General features: G+C 38.3%; 1 protein-coding gene across 1 annotated transcript in view; it reads left to right on the top strand.

Moving 5' to 3' along the window:
- LOC142840055 (uncharacterized) overlaps window positions 1–18,701 on the top strand; it is a 143,413-nt gene extending 124,712 nt beyond the window's left edge. Inside the window, exons 7-9 of the mRNA XM_075956535.1 lie at window positions 7,667–8,379; window positions 16,956–17,097; window positions 18,425–18,701. Coding sequence (XP_075812650.1) covers window positions 7,667–8,379; window positions 16,956–17,097; window positions 18,425–18,701 — 1,132 coding nt within the window. The remainder of the gene's footprint in view (window positions 1–7,666; window positions 8,380–16,955; window positions 17,098–18,424) is intronic.
- The last annotated feature ends 2,279 nt before the right edge of the window (window positions 18,702–20,980 follow it).

Here is a 20,980-nt window from a genome sequence, read left to right on the forward strand (position 1 = left end):
ATTTATAGCAACTGTGGTACCAACGTCAAAGGGGAAAACTGGTTTAAAAAAATGGTGCAAAAGCCATTCTGGATTATAGAACAACATATCACAGAAGAGAATGAATACAAGTTTCGTGATTTTATATATACGTACTCCAAGAAGTTTATCAGTACTCAAATTATTTTTATTGCTGGATTAGCAATGAATTTTTGGGGATATATTCTCAATGGCCATATAAAAATAGATTCGGGGAATATATTAAATTGGATTTCTAGATTAAATGTTTCATTTAAAGAATTATCTACAACAAATTTCACGTTTATTTTTTTTTCAAATTTCATGTTTATGTATGAAAAGTTATCTGACCTTATATGAAAATATCATGAAGTATTTTTCTACACTATACTAAATGTATTTCCCAAGAGAGAAAAATTAAAATATCTAAAATATACTAGATTGGGCTGGAGAGATGGCTCAGTGGTTAAGAGCATTTCCTGCTCTTCCAAAGGTCCTGAGTTCAATTCCCAGCAACCACATGGTGGCTCACAACCATCTGTACTAAGGTCTGGTGTAGTCGTCCGTCTGGCCTGCAGGCATACACACAGATAGACTATTGTATACATAACAAATAAATAAATAAATATTTTTAAAAAATAAATAAAATATACTAGATTAAGATTACAAGACCATTATAGATCTTATAAACATGCATCTGTTTACAGAGTTAACCGTATACAAAATGTATTTTTCATTAGAGATCATAAAGAAATGGGTTGGTGACAACCATCCTGTACACCACATTATCAACTCACTTCAACCACAAGTGTGTCTTGGCATGTGAGTAAAAGAAACAGGTTCATTCCCTCCTCATCAAATCTTCCACAGATTTACGTAGAAGGTGAAAGTGCAGAAATGTGAAATATGTTACATGTATTTTTTTTCTTTCTTTCAAACCACATCCCAAGCATGGCATAGGGGCCTGAAATTACAAAATACTTAACTGGGCTTTAGTTATCTATACAGACTGCATGAATGTGAATTAAGTTCCCAAATTAGCACATCAAATAACAAAACAGCCATAAAACAGGCTGAAAGCATTAAACATTTTATATATGAGTTTTAAATCATTTAATTTCTATAGAACAATTTTATTCACAATATAATATGACAGAAATCACCACAGGAATGATATACTGATTGCAATAGTATTGCATGCAGCAGCAGCTTTGCATTTTTATAACATTTTTTGTTTATAATAATTTAGCCTCTCCAGTCATGCTTCCCACATGTTTAGGTTTGCAGTGTAAGTTAACAGGAAATACCACATAGTTCAAAGAGAAAATGTCTCATAATTTTGAATGTGAATTATCTCTATGAAAAATGAAATATACCACTAAACCCTGAAACATGCATGTCTAGATTTGCTTTTGTCCAATTTCAGGCCGTTTGCAATCACATTCTGTTTATATAATAGCAAGAGGATCTGTCACAGTTGTGGTTGAATGAGCTGCGGTTGCAATGGTGGTGGCAACTGAAGTGGTACCATTGACTCCACCAATTGTCCTGGATTTGTGAGTCGGGGAGGAGCCGCAGTGTTCATGGTTTCTACAACTTCTCCATTGTAAAAGAAAAACTGACACTGTTGAATGAATGTTTCAAGGACAGAATGATGGATTATAGTGGTAGACAGAAACTCCCGATTTTCAAAATCAGGTCTCATCAAAGTTGGCCAAAAGCAGATGGATAAGTTGTCTGCTGTCATTAGGTTGATTTTTATTTTGCTGACTAACCCTGTCCAAATGTGTTTAACCTTTTCAATTTTGTGGAGAACAGCTCTTTTTTTGTAGAATGTCTTTATTTCTTCCTTGACCCATGGGTAGTTTAATAGAGTACTGTTCAATTTCCACTATTCAATTTTGTGATTGGTGTTGTTGTTAAACTGTAACATTAAAACATAGTGATCTGATAAAACACAGGGGGTTATTCCAATTTTGTGTGTGTGTGTCAAGGGTTGCCTTGTTACCATGTTTGTGGTCCATTTTAAAGAAGATACTACAAGGTGCTAAGAAGAAGTTATATTTTGCACATGGGTGGAATATTCTGTAGATGTCTGTTGGGTCCATTTAAGACAAGAAATCTGTTAGTTGTCTCATTTTTCTGTTATGTTTCTGTCTAATTGACCTGTTCATTGGGGAGAGTGGGGTGTTGAAGTCTCCTACTAGTAATATGTGGCATTTGATGTGATTTTAAGCTTTAGGAATGTTTCTTTTACATGTGTGGGTGTTCTTATATTTGGGGCATCGATGTTCAGGATTGAGACTTCATCTTAATGGATGGTTCCTGTTATGAATATGAAGTGTTCATCTTTCTGATTGACTTTACTTTGCAGTCTGTTTTGTTCACTATTATGATACCTATACTTGTGTGTTGCTTATGTCCATATGATTTGAAAAACTTTTTCAACACTTTACTCTTAGGCAATGTTTGTCCTTGAGGGTTAGGTTTGTTTTCTTTATAAAGCAAAGGGATGGATCCTGCTTTTGGATCCATTCTCTAAGCTTGTGCCTTTTTAAAAAAAATATTTATTTATTTATTATGTATACAATAATCTGTCTGTGTGTTTGCCTGCAGGCTAGAAAAGGGCACCAGACCTCATTGTAGATGGTTGTGAGCCACCCTGTGGTTGCTGGGAATTGAACTCAGGACCTTTGGAAGAGCAGGCAATGCTCTTACCCTCTGAGCCAACTCTCCAGCCCAGCTTGTGCCATTTTATAGCCAAATTGGGTCTATTGATAGTAAGAGATGTAAATAACCAGTGCTTGCTAGTTCCTGCTATGTTTCAGTAGTAGTGTTTGTATGTTTGCCTTCTTTGGTGTTTGCAGAAGTCAGGTTATCTGTTGCCTGTGTTTACAGTTAGCTTCCTTGGGTTGGCGTTCTCCCTCTAGTACTTTCTGTATGACTGGACTTGTGGGAATAAGTATTGTTTAAATCTGGGTTTGTCATGGAATACCTTGTTTTCTCCATTGATGGTGGTTGAAAGCTTTGCTGGGTATAGTAGTCTGGTTGGAAGCTTTGGTGGGTAGAGTAGTGTTCATGGTCTCTTAGTGTCTTCAGCACATCTGTCCAGGGCCTTCATGCTTTCAAAGTTTCCATGAAGAATTTGGGTGTTATTCGGATATGTCTGCTTTATATTGTACTTGACCATAATCCTTTGCAGCTCTTAATAGTCTTTCTTCATTTTCTGTTTTGCATTTTGATCATTATATCTTAGGGGTACTTTTTTGTCCAGTCTATCTGGTATTCCCTAAGCTTCTTATACCATCATAGGTATATCCTTTTTCCTTCTATGATTTTTTTGTTGTTGTTAAATGTATTTTCTGTGCTTTGGAGTTAGTGTTCTTCTCTTTCTTCTATTCCTATTATTCTTAGGTTTGGATTTTTCATGGTGTACCAGAAATAATGTTTTGTGTAAGGAATTTTTGGATTTATTGTTTTCTTTGACCAATGATTCAATTTCTTCTATAGAATCTTCAGCACTTGAGATTCTCTCTTCTATCTCTTGTATTCTGTTGGTTACACTTCCCGCTGTGGATCCCATTTGTTTACCCAGATTTTCCATATACAGCATTCCCTTTGTCTGTGGTTTCTTTATTGCTTCTATTTCAGTCTTCAAGTCTAGATTTGCTTGTTTCAATCAAATATTGTTTTTTTTCTTCTTGGTTTCTTGGGTTTTTTTTGAGAAATTTATTGATGTCTTCCATTCTTTTGCTTATGTTTTCCTCAATTTCTTTAAGGGAATTTTCATTTCCTCATCATCCTCACAAAGTTACATTGGAAATCATTTTCTTTTTTTCTTTTCTTTTCTTTTTTTGGTTTTTCAAGACAGGGTTTCTCTGTGGTTTTGGAGCCTGTCCTGGAACTAGCTCTTGTAGATCAGGCTGGCCTTGAACTCACAGAGGTCCGCCTGCTTCTGCCTGGGATTAAAGGCGTGTTCCACCACCACCCGGCTCATTTTTGTGACCTGTTCTTGGCCTACTCTGGGTTTCAGAAAGCCACACCTCTGAGGTGTGTCTTTGCCCTCTGTCTTAGCCTGCTCTATTGGTCTGCTCTCCTGGGTCACTTTCTTGGTCCAGTCTGGGCATTTAATTTAATGAACAATTTCCTATAAAAGATCATGTTTCTCTCCTTGCTGGCCTTTCAATTTCCTATGAACCTTCAGTAAAAAAGGCTTTCAAGATGAAATTTCTCATTGTATGTGATGAGTCTCAATATCCTTAACTAATTTTCTGACTTTTATGTCTACTGTGTTGTGGTTGGAATTAATCAGCCAACTTCCCACTTACACTGAAATGCTTTTATCATCGTTATAGGCTTGATCTGTAAACCACAGAAAATATAGAAGAAACAGTTGCTGTTCAGGCTAAGGAGTTTTGTAGCCTGTAGTTTTAATTGTTTTGTTTGCTTGTCTGAGTAACCTTTGATGTGTGGCTCCAAATTCCTCAAAGTAAAGTGAGGGGGGCTTCATTCATGGCTTTGTTTTTATGTTGTTGGATGATGACCCTGGAATGTAGGCTTTTTACCTGTCAAGCATATGCTGCTGTGCTCAGCTTCACACATATCTTGAATTTTAAATTTGACAGAGGGTTTCATTCTGATTCCCAGGATGCCATGTATTCATGACATTAATACTGCCTGAGCATCCTGAGTCATTGAATTGCCAGTGCATGAACTTCTTCCTGCTTGATTAGCTTGCTTTTAATTTTTCACTCAATTTGACTATTTTATGGGTCTGCATGGATATGTACCATATGGATACTTGGTCATCAGAGTGATCAAAGCTTCTCAGAAATCCTGAACTTAGAATAATAAATAATTGTGATCTTCATGTAAGTACTGACAATTGTGCCCACCTCTTTCAAGACCAGGAAGAGCTCAGTAGTACTCAGCCACATTTCCAGACCTGTGTTAATTTGTTATGACCAACATTTATATTGCTAATGTTTTTGATCTGTCCATTTGTAATTATTTTAAACATGAAGTACCTTTTAATAAAACGTTTGTGGTATTGCAGTTTAAAATAGGACACTTCAGCTGTCTGGAAGATGAACACAGAACTGGAGTGAATGCATAATTCTTTGTAGGAACTTCAGTACACAGCTCTGAATTCTTTCTGTGTGATTTGTTTATTTCACTGATTTTTAAGGTTTATTTAATTATTATATATACAATGGTCTGCCTATATGTCTGCCTGCAGGCCAGAAGAGGGCACCAGATCTGATTGCAGATGGTTGTGAGCCACCATATGGTTGCTGGGAACTGAACCCAGGACATCTGCAAGAAGGATCAGTGCTCCAAACTGCCAAGCCATCTTTACAGCCCTGTTTTACTGATTTTTGCAATGGAGACAGGGTCTTAATGTGTACTTTCACCTATCCTGGACATGATTCCATAGACTTGGCTGGCACTCATCTCAGAGACAAATCTACACACCTCTGCTTTATGATTGTTTTGCTTAAAGGCATGAGTCAACATACCCAGTTTGTCCACCATATTTTTTTCTATTTTGTAATTAGTGTTTCTTCATACAATTTTCTGAGTGTACTATGTCCTGTTGATCTGTTTCCTTGGCTTTCTTTATTAATAGACAGTTCTTTTGTTGGTGATATCCCATTCAAAGGGTACAAAAATAACAGACGTGACTCTTCTATTCAATTTTCTTCTAAAGTGTCTGTCTCAGAGCTGGAGAGATGGCTCAGAGGTTAAGAGCATTGCCTGTTCTTCCAAAAGGTACTGAGTTCAATTCCCAGCAACAACATGGTGGATCACAACCATCTGTAATGAGGTCTGGTGCCCTCTTCTGGCCTGCAGGCATACAGATAGACAGAATGTTGTATACATAATAAATAAATAAATAAATAAATATTTTTTTTTAAAAAAAGTGTCTGTCTCTGTCATGGAATAATAGTGGGGAACACCAGAATTTGATGACTGTACTGTTAAAAACTATGCATTTACAATGCTGTCACCATCATGCTTCTCTTATACACGTGAATGAAATATTTTAGAGGGCCATGACCTATGATGATGTGCATATCAGCTTCAGTCAGGAAGAGTGGAATTTGCTGGATCCTTCCCAGAAGAATCTCTACAAAGATGTGATGGTGGAGACCTACAGGAACCTCGCTACTATAGGTGAAATTGAATTTCCTTCATGATTCAAAATAAGGGGACAACTTTTTCTTGGTTAATGATGTTCTGTAATTTTATTTAGAAAGAATAAGAATTAGTTGAATAGAGCAGACATAATTCTAAGGGTCCCTTCATATAACAGCTTAAATACTGCACAATTTTCAATAATATAACATACATTTACTGGCATTATATTTTAGGATGCATTTGGGAAGACCATAATAGTGAAGAGCATTGTCAATTTTCTAGAAGACCTGAAAGGTAATTTTCATATACAGGCTGATAACAATGTGCCTCTCATGAAATTTTTATGTGTCTTAAAAGTTTTAGTTTAAAGCAATACTGATAATATGTACAGTTTTATCCAATTCTCACAAATCCCTATTTTATATATGTGAAGTGCATTTGAATGACATTCTTTTAAGAAAGAAGTCAAGAAAACAATGGCTAAAAAGATATCATCTTTTGAGGCATAGCACCATGAGAGCTTTGTTGTAGATTTGCAAATAAATTTCTTTCTTGCTACTGATAATACAAAAGAATACACATTGAAGAGATTATAAGTATATCTGCAAAACTTTGTACTAAACCAATAGCCCATAGTAAATCTTGTATTCCTCGTACACTTCTTGTGACTGTGCTATGTTTAGTGAGAGAAGCAGTTAGAGTTGAATCAAGTGGCAGTTGTTTTCGAGAAACCTTGATATCTATACCACAAGACTGTGAGGAAGAGCAAGTCAAACCGTGAGAATTCAATGTGGAAATCTCTTATTTGTTATTCTTCTTTACTATGTATACCATACATTGCTCTTGACACAAGTGTATGAGCATAGGGATATGGAGAGATGTAGCATACCACTCTCTAAGAACAATTAGATAACCAGTAGACCCCATGTGGAGTATACTTGTTGAATTTGATTCAAGTATACAAGTAACTGGTTTTCCACCCTCATTGTTAATACATGAACAATCTCACACTGCAAAAAAGCCCTATAAGTTCTAGAAATGTGCAAATAATTCTGAGTGTTCTAGTTTACATAGCATATGCAATATGATTCACAGTATAGGAGAAGTTATGAATATAAAAGCTCTGGGTTTATCCAGTTCTATTCATATATATATATATATATATATATATATATATATAATATAGATAAAAGATTCTGTGAAGGTAAAAAGGTAAGCCATGAAAGAAAGGAATTGACCATTGGAGGTACCTTCCACGTGGCAAAACAGTGCCTAATTAAAGAGCAAAACATGAGTTTAGACACAGTTATAAAAACTTAGTATCTGATTCCTCTTTATAATTGGAACATATTATAAAATTAATTCATACAAATGTGTAGCCACAACAGTGTATTGAATATGGTGAAGTTTTTATATGTGCCAATTATCCTTGCAGGATTGAAAGAATTGAAGCTGGAGAAAAACTTTCAGTAGATATTCAATGTTCTGAAGCCTTCACACATGCCAGTCACCTTAAATGGAATGAAAGAACACATACTGGAGAGAAATCCTATGAATGTATTCAGTGTGGGAAGGCCTTTGCAGCTCAGAGTCATCTTCAAAACCATAAAAGAACACACACTGGAGAGAAACCCTATGAATGTAATCAGTGTGGTAAGGCCTTTGCAGTTCAGAGTTATGTTGAAATCCATAAAAGAACACATACTGGAGAGAAACCCTATCAATGTAATCAGTGTGGTAAGGCCTTTGCATGGTACACTGGTCTTCAATACCATGGAAGAACACACACTGGAGAGAAACCCTATGAATGTAATCAGTGTGGTAAAGCCTTTGCATGGCACACTGCTCTTCAATACCATGAAAGAACACATACTGGAGAGAAACCCTATCAATGTAATCAGTGTGGTAAGGCCTTTGCTCAACACAGTAATCTTCAAACACATAAAAGATCACATACTGGAGAGAAACCATATGAATGTAATCAATGTGGTAAGACATTTGTAGATCAGAGTAATCTTCAAAACCATAAAAGAACACATAGTGGAGAGAAACCTTATGAATGTAATCAGTGTGGTAAGACCTTTGCTCGGTACAATACTCTTAAATCCCATGGAAGAACACATACTGGAGAGAAACCCTGTAAATGTAGTCAGTGTGGTAAGGCCTTTGCCCAACACAGTAGTCTTCAAAAACATAAAAGAACACATTCTGGAGAGAAACCATATGAATGTAATCAGTGTGGTAAGTCATTTTCAGCTTTAAGTAATCTTAAAAGGCATAAAAGATCTCACCCTAGGTAGGAACTCTTTGAATGTAATCAGTGGGGTAAGAGCTTTGCACAGCACAGTGATCTTCAAAAACATAAACAAATATACAAAAGAGAGAAACTCCATGGATGTATTCAGTGTAGTAAAGCCTTTGCAGTAATCTTCAAATGCTTAAAAGTATCAGAAATAGTAATAATGAAATAAGTGTGAACTTTATTCATCTTCAAATGCAGGAATGTACACATACAGAAGAATAACTATGATTGAATCTGTGTGGTAAATCGTTTGTCACAATAATCTCCAAATACATTAAACCATCCAGGATAGAAACTGTGAATTTGATGAATGTAGACTTCAAAAACATTACAAAAATCATACTGATGGAGGAGATCATTGTATTGTGGTTTCTATTTTAAAGTATTTGAGGGAGTCACTAAAGTGTGCTGTATAAGTGGCAAATCCATTTAGTGAAGTTTATTTTGTAGACCTTATATTACTTCTATGACTTTAGTTTATCTTCTATTCTGTCTGTACCTAGCGATAGGTATTATTCTACTGTAATGTATATAATGGAACCTCCATCATATAATTTTCCCATTGGTTATTGAAATATCAGGCCATGTTTGATGATGCTTTACACATAGGGTGGTGGTTTGTGCTTCTGGTTTTGATTTTCATCTTTTCACAAATTCCCTTGAGATTTTGTTATTTGTTATTCGTCTTACCTTGGATGTCAGTAGTGATTCAGGGATACATTTGAACTCATGATGCTCGTTTGTCTTACTCTTGAGTACAAGTCCAAGGGTAGATAATGAACTTCCAGTGTGCTGGGTTTTCAAGAGAATTTAACAATGTAAACGTTAAAATGACTAATAAAAGAGATTACAAGAAACATTAAATAATTCATGTGTGTATTCAAAGATTTTCTTTTATCTGATATGGATGTAATAATGTATGAGAACCAGCAAACAACTGTGTATGTAATCAACCACAGGTTGACATTTTATAGAAAATTGAGGATAGGTTTCTAGTCTTACAAACAACAGCCCTTTCCCCCTGAGCCATTTCAGTGGTGCTCAATTTCAATTTGAAGAAACATTACAATAGGAAAATTTGTTCATTTTGAGGACTACACATTTATATATAACACTTTCTTAGAACCAAAATTATGCACCAGAAAATTGCCACATTTAGTAAAGTTCTTTGCTGCTATGTCTGACCTGGGTTCTATCTCTGGGTTATACACCATACTTCTACATATTTTCTCATATTTCTTCACTTCACAAGAAGTGCCATTGAGGTCATTTGCAGTCAAATAACTCCAAAGGTTTAATCACTAGAACTCACAAAGCAGAAGTAGATCATAGACCCCTGTTGGTTTTCCTGTCAGTGCTACATACACATCATGGCACAGGTGTATTCACACAGTCACACTCCAAACATTTATAAATGGGTGGAATTAACAATGCAAAGAAAATAACCGATTACTGAGAACATATAAAATGATCCAGTTTTTAAATTATGGAGTTTTGTGAAAAGTTACTATCCATCAAAACAATGATGCTCCTTTTTAAATCTTATTTTATTATTTTTTTTCTCTGACGAAATGATAAGTCCTTTAGAAACACATATTTCAACTGGACTTACAGGTGTATGGCTATAATTATAGCACACCAGAGTGTGGGTGGGCCTGATCATAGTGAGGCCAGCTTCTTCCCCATAATAAATTCATGGCATACATGGCTATGAGGAAGTATCCTGTCTAAAAAATTCTAAAAGAAAGAGCCTATCTCAAATAATGTAACCTTTTGCTAATAAATTCTGGCTGGACTTAGATTGATTTCAACCAACTTTTTAGTATCTTTACTCACATAAAAAAATGATAACAATAACATAAGCATTATAGATATTCCATTCACATTCAATCCGTTGAATCTTTTGACAACCATCTAGAGGGCATTTATGTGCTAAGAGACAGAAGGAACAGTGGGACACCTTCACCTTCCACATTATAATGACATGTGTGGGAACTGGAGAGTTGTCTCAAAGTACTGCTTCTCTTGGGTACCCGAGTTTGGTTTATAGCCCCACAACCCAGGTACCAGTGGTGATAAAAAATGGTGTCTAATGCTCTTTGTCTGGAGTTACAGACCGCTGTGGGTACCTAGTATCAATGTTAGGCCCTGTGGATGAGTATCCAGTGTTCTATGTGCTGAGTCTTCAGCCTCATGAGGATGTCATTAATAATAGTGAGGTGGGAAAGGCTGATATAATAAGTTTACCTTTTCCTCACCCTTCATGACCCAGAAGAACCAAAGATTGACAGCACCAGAATCTAACTTAGACTTGGTTCTTTTAGAATTTCTGATCATTATGCATGATCAAAAAGATAGTTTTGCTCTGTAAATCTCCATCTGCCTAAGTGATTAGATGTGCCTTTTTCTTTGTTGTTGTTGTTAGTTTTTTGTTTTGTTTTTCAAGACAGGATTTCTCTGTAGCTTTAGATCCTGTCCTGAAACTAGCTCTTGTAGACCAGGCTGGCCTTGAAGTCACAGAGATCCACCTGCCTCTGCATCCAAAGTGCTGGGAGTAAAGGCATGTGCAACCACTGCCTAAGTTCTCTTGTTTCTTTTTAAATTGTTCACAGTATAACCTTGGGCCTGAACACAAAAGAGACTTAAAAATGACATTTTATATGTTATGCAAAAATTTTTTCCAGGCTGGCTCCTCTTTTAAAAATTAACCACCCCAGATGCATGCAGTTTTTAAAGAGATTTTTTTTATTAAACTTAATTTTGTGGAATAATTTATCCAGAGGAAGGCATATTAATTCTAGAACATCAGTATCTCCAATTTATAAAAAAAATGTTTCTGAATCAAAAGTTCTCATTTTGGATCAAGTACCCTTGATCCCACTCCATTGTTCCCCAGGGAAATGACCTTGCTCTCATGATTAAACCAACTAAATTTTAGATTAACTCATTCACCACTCAGTCGTAAACTGACCTTTTGTATTGCCATACGTTAAAGAATACAGGAAACCATGAAGCATAGCGTGAGTGTTATTTCTGATGAAAAATTTATTAAACAGTAAGAACCATTAGATCCTTGACAAGATTTGGTTAATTGTTTTGATCAAGGTATTTGGTACTTGTTGGTGGAAAGCTATTTACCTATTAATTTAATCTTGCAGCCATTTGTTCAAGTCTATTAAAATTTAAAATTAAGCAAATCGATGCTTAAAAGGGAAATACCACCATTAAAGCTCCAACCACCTAGGAATGAGAAAGTAACTTCTGTCCCCATTTTTTTTTTTTTGGTTTTTCGAGACAGGGTTTCTCTGTGGCCTTGGAGCCTGTCCTGTGTCCCCATTTCTAAAGCCACATTTAGAATTGTGGTTGATTGATGGGGCTGGAGAGATGACGCTGTGGGTAAGAATACTGACTGTTCTTCTAGAGAACCCAAGTTCAATTGTCAGCACCCACATGGAACCTCACAACTGTGTTTAGCTCCAGTTCTAGGGGACATGATACCATCACACAGACATACATGCACATGTAACACGAATGCACATAAAATAAAAATAAATCAACTGGCCGGGCGGTGGTGGTGCACGCCTTTAATCTCAGCACTCAGGAGGCAGAGGCAGGCAGATCTCTGTGATTTCAAGACCAGAGAATCCCTGTCTCAAAAAAAAAAAAAGACATGAAGATGGACCTAGGCACACATTTTATGGCAATGACAGGAAAGAGAATTGGATTGGATGCAGGGGTGATTTATAAATCTAGTGACAGGGCTGGAGAGTTGGCTCAGAGGTTAAGAGCACTGACTGCTCTTCCAGAGGTCCTGAGTTCAATCCCCAGCAACCACATAGCGTCTCAGAACCATCTGTAATGGGATCTGGTGCCCTTTTCTTGTATGCAGGCAGAACAATGTATACATAATAAAAAAAAATACAAAGTCTGGAGTTGAGCTTAGTGACACACCTTTAAAAAAAATAAATCTAGTGACATGGAAGTCATGAGGTAGTTTGAATTTCTTAATGTGGAAAAGTATGGAGGAAGCAAGTATAACACCTCTGCTTCTGGCTGGACCTGCCATGGATGGTTCTACAACAGGAAGGAAAAAGATTGGCACAGAAACTAATGATATAATACAGAAAATGAATGAGAAATGCAATAAAGTCATAATATGATTCTTTAGAAAATGGTAATCAAATCCTAAACTTTGAGAAAATAAGAGTCATGTTCTTAGAATCAGAAAAGGAATGGGAGAAAATACTCCAAATTTGCAGAATAACAATCATAAAGTAATACTGAAACATGTTGTAAAAGATGAAAACCTAAAAGTGTTAACAATGTTTTTAACATGAAGTGAAATATGACAGGCATAAAGAGTCAAATCTCTCATGTGTTCACTTGTATGTTTTGCTTAAAATTTCCTTTAGAAGTTGGTGGTATAATTATGGCTAGCAAAAGATCGTGAGTGGTCATCAGGAAGGTAGATAGAAGGTGGTTACAAGGAATATTTTTTTGAAATAGAAAGATGGTTACAATTAATATATCATGGAAACAACACACTTAACAATAGCCACAAATAATATAAAATATTGTGGAATAACTCTAAAAATGGGAGGCGTGTATGATAAGAACTTTAAGCTTTGGAAGAAAGAAATTGGATGGAGAGACCAGAGAATGGGAATATCTCCCATGCCCTTTGGTAGGTTGAAATTAATGTAGTAAAAATGAAAATCTTTCCAAAAGCAATTCAACTGGTTCAAGACCATTCCCATGTAAATCTCAGCAAAATTTTTCACAGACCTTAAAAAAAAATACTCACCTTCATATAGAAAAGCAAAAAACCCACAGCATAAATCCAGCCACAGTGAATCATAAAATAAGAGAATGTGGGAAGTATTTTGAGTTCATTCGCACAGGAGACTATTTTCTCAATATAACCCCAGTAGCACAGACAAAGAGAGTAATAATTAATAAATGGGCCCTCCTGATACTGAGAAATTTCTGTGAACCAAAGGACATGATCAATAATACAAAAAAGGCAGCCTATAGAATGGGAAAAGATCTTCACCTACCCCCCACTGGACAGAGGAATGATCTTCAAAACATACAAAGAACTAAAAAAAAAAAAGGTCACCAAAAGAAAAAATAATGCAATAAAAAATGGGGTACAGACCTAAACAGAGAACTCTCAATGCATGAATCTAAACTGCCTGAGAGACACATAGGGAAATTTCCAACATCCCTAGCCATTAGAGAAATGAACATTGAAACAACTCTGAGATTCCATCTTACATCTGTTAACAATAGCCAAGATCAAAAACACTGATGACAACTTAAGCTAGAGAGGATGTAGGGGTTAAGGGAACACTCCTGCATTGCTTATGGGAGTGCAAACTTGTACAGCCACTTTGGATATCAGTATGGTGATTTGGAAGCAAACCACCTGGTGATGGGGCATGCCTTTAATCCCTGCACTTGGGAGGCAGAGACAGGCAGATCTCTGTGATTTTGAAGCCAGCCTGGTTTACAAGACTTAGTTCCAGGACAAGCTCCAAAGCTACAGAGAAATCGTGTCCTAAAACAACAACAAGAACAAAAAAAGACAGAAAATAAGGTACCAACCTATCTCAAAACACGGCAGTACCCGTTTTGGGTATGGACCCAATGGATGCTCAGATGCTCAACCATACTACAAGGACAGGTGCTCAACTATGTTCACAGCATCATTATTTGTCACAGCCAGAACCTGAAAACAACCCCTCCACTGAAGAGTTGATAAAGAAATTATGGTACATTTACAAAATGGAGTACTACACAGTGGGTAAGAATAATGAATCTTGAAATTTATGGGCAAATTACTGGATCAGAAATCATATGAGAGTGAGTTAACCCAGACCCAGAAAGACAAAATATGTTCTCACTCCTAAGTGGCTTTTAAATATAAAGCAAAGGACAAACATCTTACAATTCACAATGCCAGAGAACATAGACAACAAAAAGGAAAATAAGAAATACATACATAGATCTATTCTACATAGGACATAGAGAAAAACAATATCTGAGTAAAGATGGAGAATGTGGATCATGGGAGAAGGGGAGTGGAGAGGAAAGGAGAGTAGTGGAAAAATATATAGTTGCAAAAAACAGTTAAAAAATCCTTGCTACACAGAAAATCATGGGTGAATTATCCAAAGTGATAGTCATAAGTGAATATCAGAAATATGGAACTTTGCTTAATTATGTAGCTGAATAAAATAACTCCTCATGTTAAGGCAAACTGATTTATGACATCTGATTAAAAATAATCCACACATATTTTGCAACAGAAAATTGAAGATTCTGGGCTGGAGAGATGGCTCAGTGGTTAAGAGCATTGCCTGCTCTTCCAAAGGCTCTGAGTTCTGTCTGAGTGTATGTCTGCTGCCCTCTTCTGGCCTGCAGACATACACGCAGACAGAATATTGTATACATAATAAAGAAAGAAAGAAAGAAAGAAAGAAAGAAAGAAAGAAAGAAAGAAAGAAAGAAAAAAAGAAAGGCAAAAAAATATTTAAAAAAAAAAGAAAATTGAAGATTCTGCTTTTGTTGCCACAGACTTTCCAGGTTAATATTATGTCCTTCTGGGTTCTTTGATTGACTTCAAAAGTATATATATAGTTATAGTTTTCTTTAGTTATGGTGTGTGTAAATTAGATATAAAAGTTGAGACTCACAAAGGTAGGATAGATGATGGATAGATGATATACATTAATTTTCCAAATGTAAATTGACTAAATATTGTAACTATAATTAAACCAATTAAAATGCCTATGTTTTATTAAGCACAGCACTCTTGAGTGGCTGAGACAGAAAACCTGGGTACACATGCAAACCTAGGACTATGGGTGCTTCCTCCAGAAGCTCACTTAAATACCCTGTTGGAGTGGTTTTGACCCTCCCTTTAGGAGAGTTCAGGACCTGGCATGCTGGGATTTGGAGTCCAAACCAATGAAACTCCCAAGCTGTTGTCTGTGTTGGATGCCAGGGGCTAGGGTGATGCTCCCAACTTAACATTCCAGACTCTTTGGATATAGGGGTGACAGAAAGTTGAGATGATAATTTAGGATCTCTTTGGAAAAAAGGGTATGAACTCAAGTCTGGCTAATTCCTGTGGGCATGGGATGGCATGGGCGGGGCAGAGTTGAAAGCTGGTGGGTATAGAAAGGCATTCTGTACACGATCATCCCGGAAATGACAGGCACCAGCTTCTTGAGGGAGGTAAGGAGGCAAGTGTCTAGGAGAAAAAAATATTGTTATTCCTGGCCCTATAAAATGGAGCTATCCATGGGATTTGACACAATAGCAGGTGAAACCAGATTTTAGTTGGCAGGTGTTCTTAATCCAGAGGAATTGTAGGTGTCCTTGATCTAAGAAAGCTGGTACCAATGGTAAAGTCCTAGGATCTGGTATAGTTGCTTTTGGCATTGCCCTCAGAATGCCCTGTAGGTTGGTCTCTGGTTAGGCAGCAGGAATTACCTACAAAATATGCTTAAAACTGGCTGGGGTGCCGGACGGTGGTGGTGCAAACCTTTAATCCCAGCACTCGGGAGGCAGAGGCAGGCGGATCTCTGTGAGTTCGAGACCAGCCTGTTCTACAAGAGCTAGTTCCAGGACAGGCTCCAAAACCACAGAGAAACCCTGTCTCAAAAAAACAAAAAACAAACAAACAAACAAAACAACAAAAAAAACCCAAAAAAACTGGCTGGGGTTAGCGTAACAGTAAAACAATTAAAAATTAAAAACCCTGGATTTTACCAGACATTATTCTGATGTAGCAATAGAATCTTTCCAGGAACCTGTAAGAGAACAGGAACAGATTTTTATGTCTTGGTGTAATAGCAACAGGCTAGTGCTTCCGGTTAGAAGGCAATTAAAGGAAATTGGGAACTATGAACCTCTGAAGATTGAAACCTGTTAAATCTGGACTCTGAAGCCTGTTAAAGAAGAGTACCTTGAGTTGTCAAATGCCTTTCGACAGATCTGGGAGGAATTAATGAGCTAAAATGAGACAGCTTTTTGCTAGCAGGCAATCCCAAATCTGCTCCTTGTCCTTGGAGAACATTAGTCTTAGAAGCAGTGCTTGCTATTAGCTGCTGTGAGAGGCCCAAAGATTTTTCTCTGAGGGAGAAGATTTAATCTAACTGTCTTGCTAAGATGAGGGGATTGATTCCCTGGGTGAAGCATCCAGGAGGCTGGAGTGGTAAAATGTCTCTTTTTGCTTCTGTGTGCGTGATTTTGCCACACCCTGAGCAAGTCTGGAGACAGCAGGTCTTCTGTCTTCTTGAAGAAGCCATAGGGTGCTACAAAATCTGGCATGTCTGTGTGTGAGAAGCTCTTGTTGTTCAAATGCCATAATCTCAGATCTCTATAGACACTTGAGAGCCAGGTATTTTAAACTGGGCATATAAGCTAAATGTTTAGAGCTGTTATAATTTGGAAGCGCACATGTACATAAAACTTATGTTTTGAGTCCTTGTTATTCATGCCACAGCTGTGGCTGACAAGGCTGAGTGTCTGGCTATGCTGTGGCTTAGGGACAGGGCGCATCATCAGAGTCATGTCAGAGCCCCTCTGCTGGGCTTATGGGGTGGCATGAGAGTGCTGTCTGTGAACAAGCAGGAGGGGAAACAGAAGTTGGGGCAGGACAGAAAGGCACTGGAGAACCAGGTCCCAACTGCGAGGAGGCAGCCAAGTGGGAGGGTGCTAAATGGAAGTTAGGGCACAACAAGAGATCTGACCTTGACTAAGCACACGGAGAGAGATGGAAGTGGAGGCAGGATGAGAAAACTGTTTACAGACAAGGCCAAACACAGAGCCTGAGCATCCGAACATAGGACAAGAGAGTCTTCTGGGAATGAGCAGACAAAGAAAGGCGGAAATGGGGGTGGGGCCAACTGCTTGGTTGCATGGTTGCAAATAAACAGAGAAAGAAAAGCAGAAGGGGGGTAAGAATGAGGGTGCACTTAGAAAAACTTGCATTTTGGGCAAAATTCCTTTAAGTTGGATAGTCTCAAAAAAAATCTGCAAATGCCTGCTTAACGGCATTTTTGAAATTGGCTAGGGATCACAAGAAACCTACTTTAAATGCAGGCCTGTGACTCAAGCCATTGCAGTGCATCCACTGGACTGGAGTTGAGTCAGGAAACAGGGGTACATGAGAAAATGGCCAGGGACATTTCCTTCCCAAATCGCATCTCAGCAAGAGGCCTGCCTCTGCCGCATGTGTGTGCCAGGCTTTTGGCATGTCTGAGTCTTCAGAAAAAGCCTGAAAAGTAAATGAGTCATCCCAAATCCCTACCTGCATGCAGTTTCAAAAGGGGAACTCACCAAGTAAAGGCAACGTGCTTGGTGGAGTACGTGCACAGGAAGGGCATTTTCCAGCATTGTCCTGGGACCTGAGTCCACAGGAAAAACTGAACCTCCTTGGTGGTACCTCCATGTTAGGAAAAATTCTAAGACAAGCCACTTTGCTGGCACACAAAGTCCACTTAAAACAGATGACATCAAATGAAAATGTCCATGGTTTATTAAGTGCAATGCTCTTGGGTGGCTGAGGGCATGGCAGAGGAGACAGAAAATGGGGGGAGCACATGGAAAGCCAGGATCACTTGTTCCTCCCTGGAAACCCACTTAAATATCCCGTGGGAGGGGTCAGGACCTGGCATGCTGGGTTTGGGGTCCAGACCAATGCAACTCCCAGGCCATGGGTCTGGGATGGATGTCAAGGGCTAGGACGACACTCCCAACTTAACAATAATGTAGAACTGTAGGATTAGTGATATAAAGGATTTACCAATGCTTAGGAAATAGTTAAATCTCATAAAGTAGAATGGAGCTCAGAATCGACTGCATCTGAACACTCAAAAGATAAGAATATGTTAATCAGGGCTGTTAGAGATAAGAATGCTTGGGTACACATTGTTTACCAGGATTGTCCAGTGGTTCCAAACCATTATAAAGAAGCCCTCACTATAGAGGAAGCGAGGAAGCGCGGCGAGCGACTACACTGACGTCGGTTCGGTGGCTACCTTACAAAGTTCTCAGTGTTCCGGAAAGTACACCGTTCACGGCCGTGTTGAAGTTTGCCGCGGAAGAATTTAAAGTTCCTGCAGCAACAAGTGCAATTATTACTAATGATGGAATAGGAATAAATCCTGCACAGACTGCTGGAAATGTTTTTCTGAAACATGGCTCAGAGCTGCGGATCATTCCTAGAGACCGAGTTGGAAGTTGCTGATGTCCGCTTCTTGGAATCCACACCTTTCAGAATAAATACTGGTGTTTGTTGTTGCTGTGTGGTTAAAAAAGAAAAAAAGAAAAAAAAAGAAGCCCTCACTGATTTAAAACTAGTCACCTTGCCCATACCCACATCAAAGAACAGACCTCTAACAAGCTGCTCAATGAGGCATTACAGGGTCACAACCAATCTTAAGGCCGATTAGCTGTAAAGTTCCAGTTTTCTTTTTGAGAAAAACATAGTTCTGCCAGATGGACAATATGACAGCAGGTGACATGTGTTTGAAATGTAAAACACTCTTGTGTGAAGGACTGGCCTGATCAATCAAAAATTTTATTTTGGACCTCAGGCAGGGAAGAGGTATAATCTTGGGAGACCTAGTATAATTTGGGACCTAAGCCTTGTGCGTTTCACTAAGGACCTGATGTATTGATAATAAAACAGAGCTCCTTCAGTAAAACTAGGAATATACTTTGGAGAGCTGGTAATGTTCTGGTGTCAAGTCCTTTGTGGAGGAGTTGCTTCAGATCTTGAGAAAACAGTTCTTCCCCCTATATGGAGCCATGGTTATCAGATCAGAGCAACTATGCACTTAGTAAATATTTCAAAATACCCTGTGTACCTCTTGTGTAGAGTTGTTGAACTAGCCTCCTCCTAAACTTGTCTCATTGTGTGATAGTTTCTATTGACTTCATATAATTCATATAATTAATTCTTCCATTTCCTTCTTGGAAGTAGTATGCAAATATGATAATATTTTCTTTATTTCCTTCTTCTTCTTCTTCTTCTTCTTCTTCTTCTTCTTCTTCTTCTTCTTCTTTTTCGTTTTTGTTTTTTCAAGATAACTTTTCTCTGGGACAGTCCTGACTATCCTGTAACTCACTCTGTATACCAGCCTGGCCTTGAACTCACTGACAACCACATGGTTCTTCACCCTGAGTCTTGAGATTAAATGTGTGTGCCACCAATGCCAAGCAAGATGCTATTTTTCTTAAGGAAGTTAATAGGTGTGTGATGTATCTTCTGCAATACCTCCCCACCCTATCTTTTTACTTTTTACTTGTCCTGTCTTTCTCATCCATTGTGATTTTCACATTAAAACCCTGTCAGTGCATCTTGAATTTTGCATGCAAACGGATGGAAATAGAAAACACTTTACTGGCCGGGCGATGGTGGCGCACGCCTTTAATCCCAGCACTCGGGAGGCAGAGGCAGGCGGATCTCTGTGAGTTCGAGACCAGCCTGGTCTACAGAGCTAGTTCCAGGACAGGCTCCAAAACCACAGAGAAACCCTGTCTCGAAAAACCAAAAAAAAAAAAAAAAAAAAAAAAAAAAAAAGAAAACACTTTACTGAGTGAGGTAACCCAGACCCAAAAGGAGGAAAATGTTATGTACTCACTCATAAGTGGATTCTAGCCATAAATAAAGGACATTGAGCCTATAATTCGTGATCCTAGAGAAGTTAAATAAGAAGGTGAACCCAAAGAAAAACATATAGTTATCCTCCTGGATATTGGAAGTGGACAAGATTTCTGGGCAGGGGTTGGAGGCACGGGGGTGGGGGTGGGGTGGGGATAAGGGGAGATGGGGAGAAAGAAGGGAGAAGGGGAGGATGGGAAGAGCTTGAGGGAATGGGATGGTTGGGATGGAGGAGGGGCGGGTGTGGGAGCAGGGAAGTAGATATTTTAATAAAGGAAGCAATTTTAGGGTTGGCAAGGGACTTGACTCTAGAGGGGTTCCCATGTATCCAAGGAGATGTCCCCAACTTGTTCCTGGGACAGCAGAGGAGAGGGTGCCTGAATTGGCCTTGTCTTATAGCCACACTAATGAATATCTTGCATATTATCATAGAACCTTCATCTGGCAATGGATGGACATAGAGACAGAGACCCACATTGGAGCACTGGACTGAGCTCCCAAGGTCCAAATGAGGAGCAGAAGGAGGGAAAACATGAGCAAAGAAGTCAGGGCTGTGAGGGGTGCACCCACCCACTGAGACGGTGGGACTGATCTAATGGGAGATCACCAAGGCCAGTTGGACTGGGACTGATGGAGCATGTGATCAAACTGGACTCTCTGAATGTGGCTAATGGTGGAGGATGACTGAGAAGCCAAGGACAATGGCACTGGGTTTTGATTCTACTACATGGATGGGCTTTGTGGGAGCCTAGTCTGTTTGGAGGCACACCTTCCTGGAGTTTGAGTCTCTATCTCTTTTCTCTAGTGAACCATGTCTATGCCTAAGAGCAGCCTTTGAAGTCTTCAAAAGAATGATGACT

Source organism: Microtus pennsylvanicus, chromosome 22, assembly GCF_037038515.1.
Source record: "Microtus pennsylvanicus isolate mMicPen1 chromosome 22, mMicPen1.hap1, whole genome shotgun sequence".
In the NCBI taxonomy this organism is placed as follows: Eukaryota; Metazoa; Chordata; class Mammalia; order Rodentia; family Cricetidae; genus Microtus; species Microtus pennsylvanicus.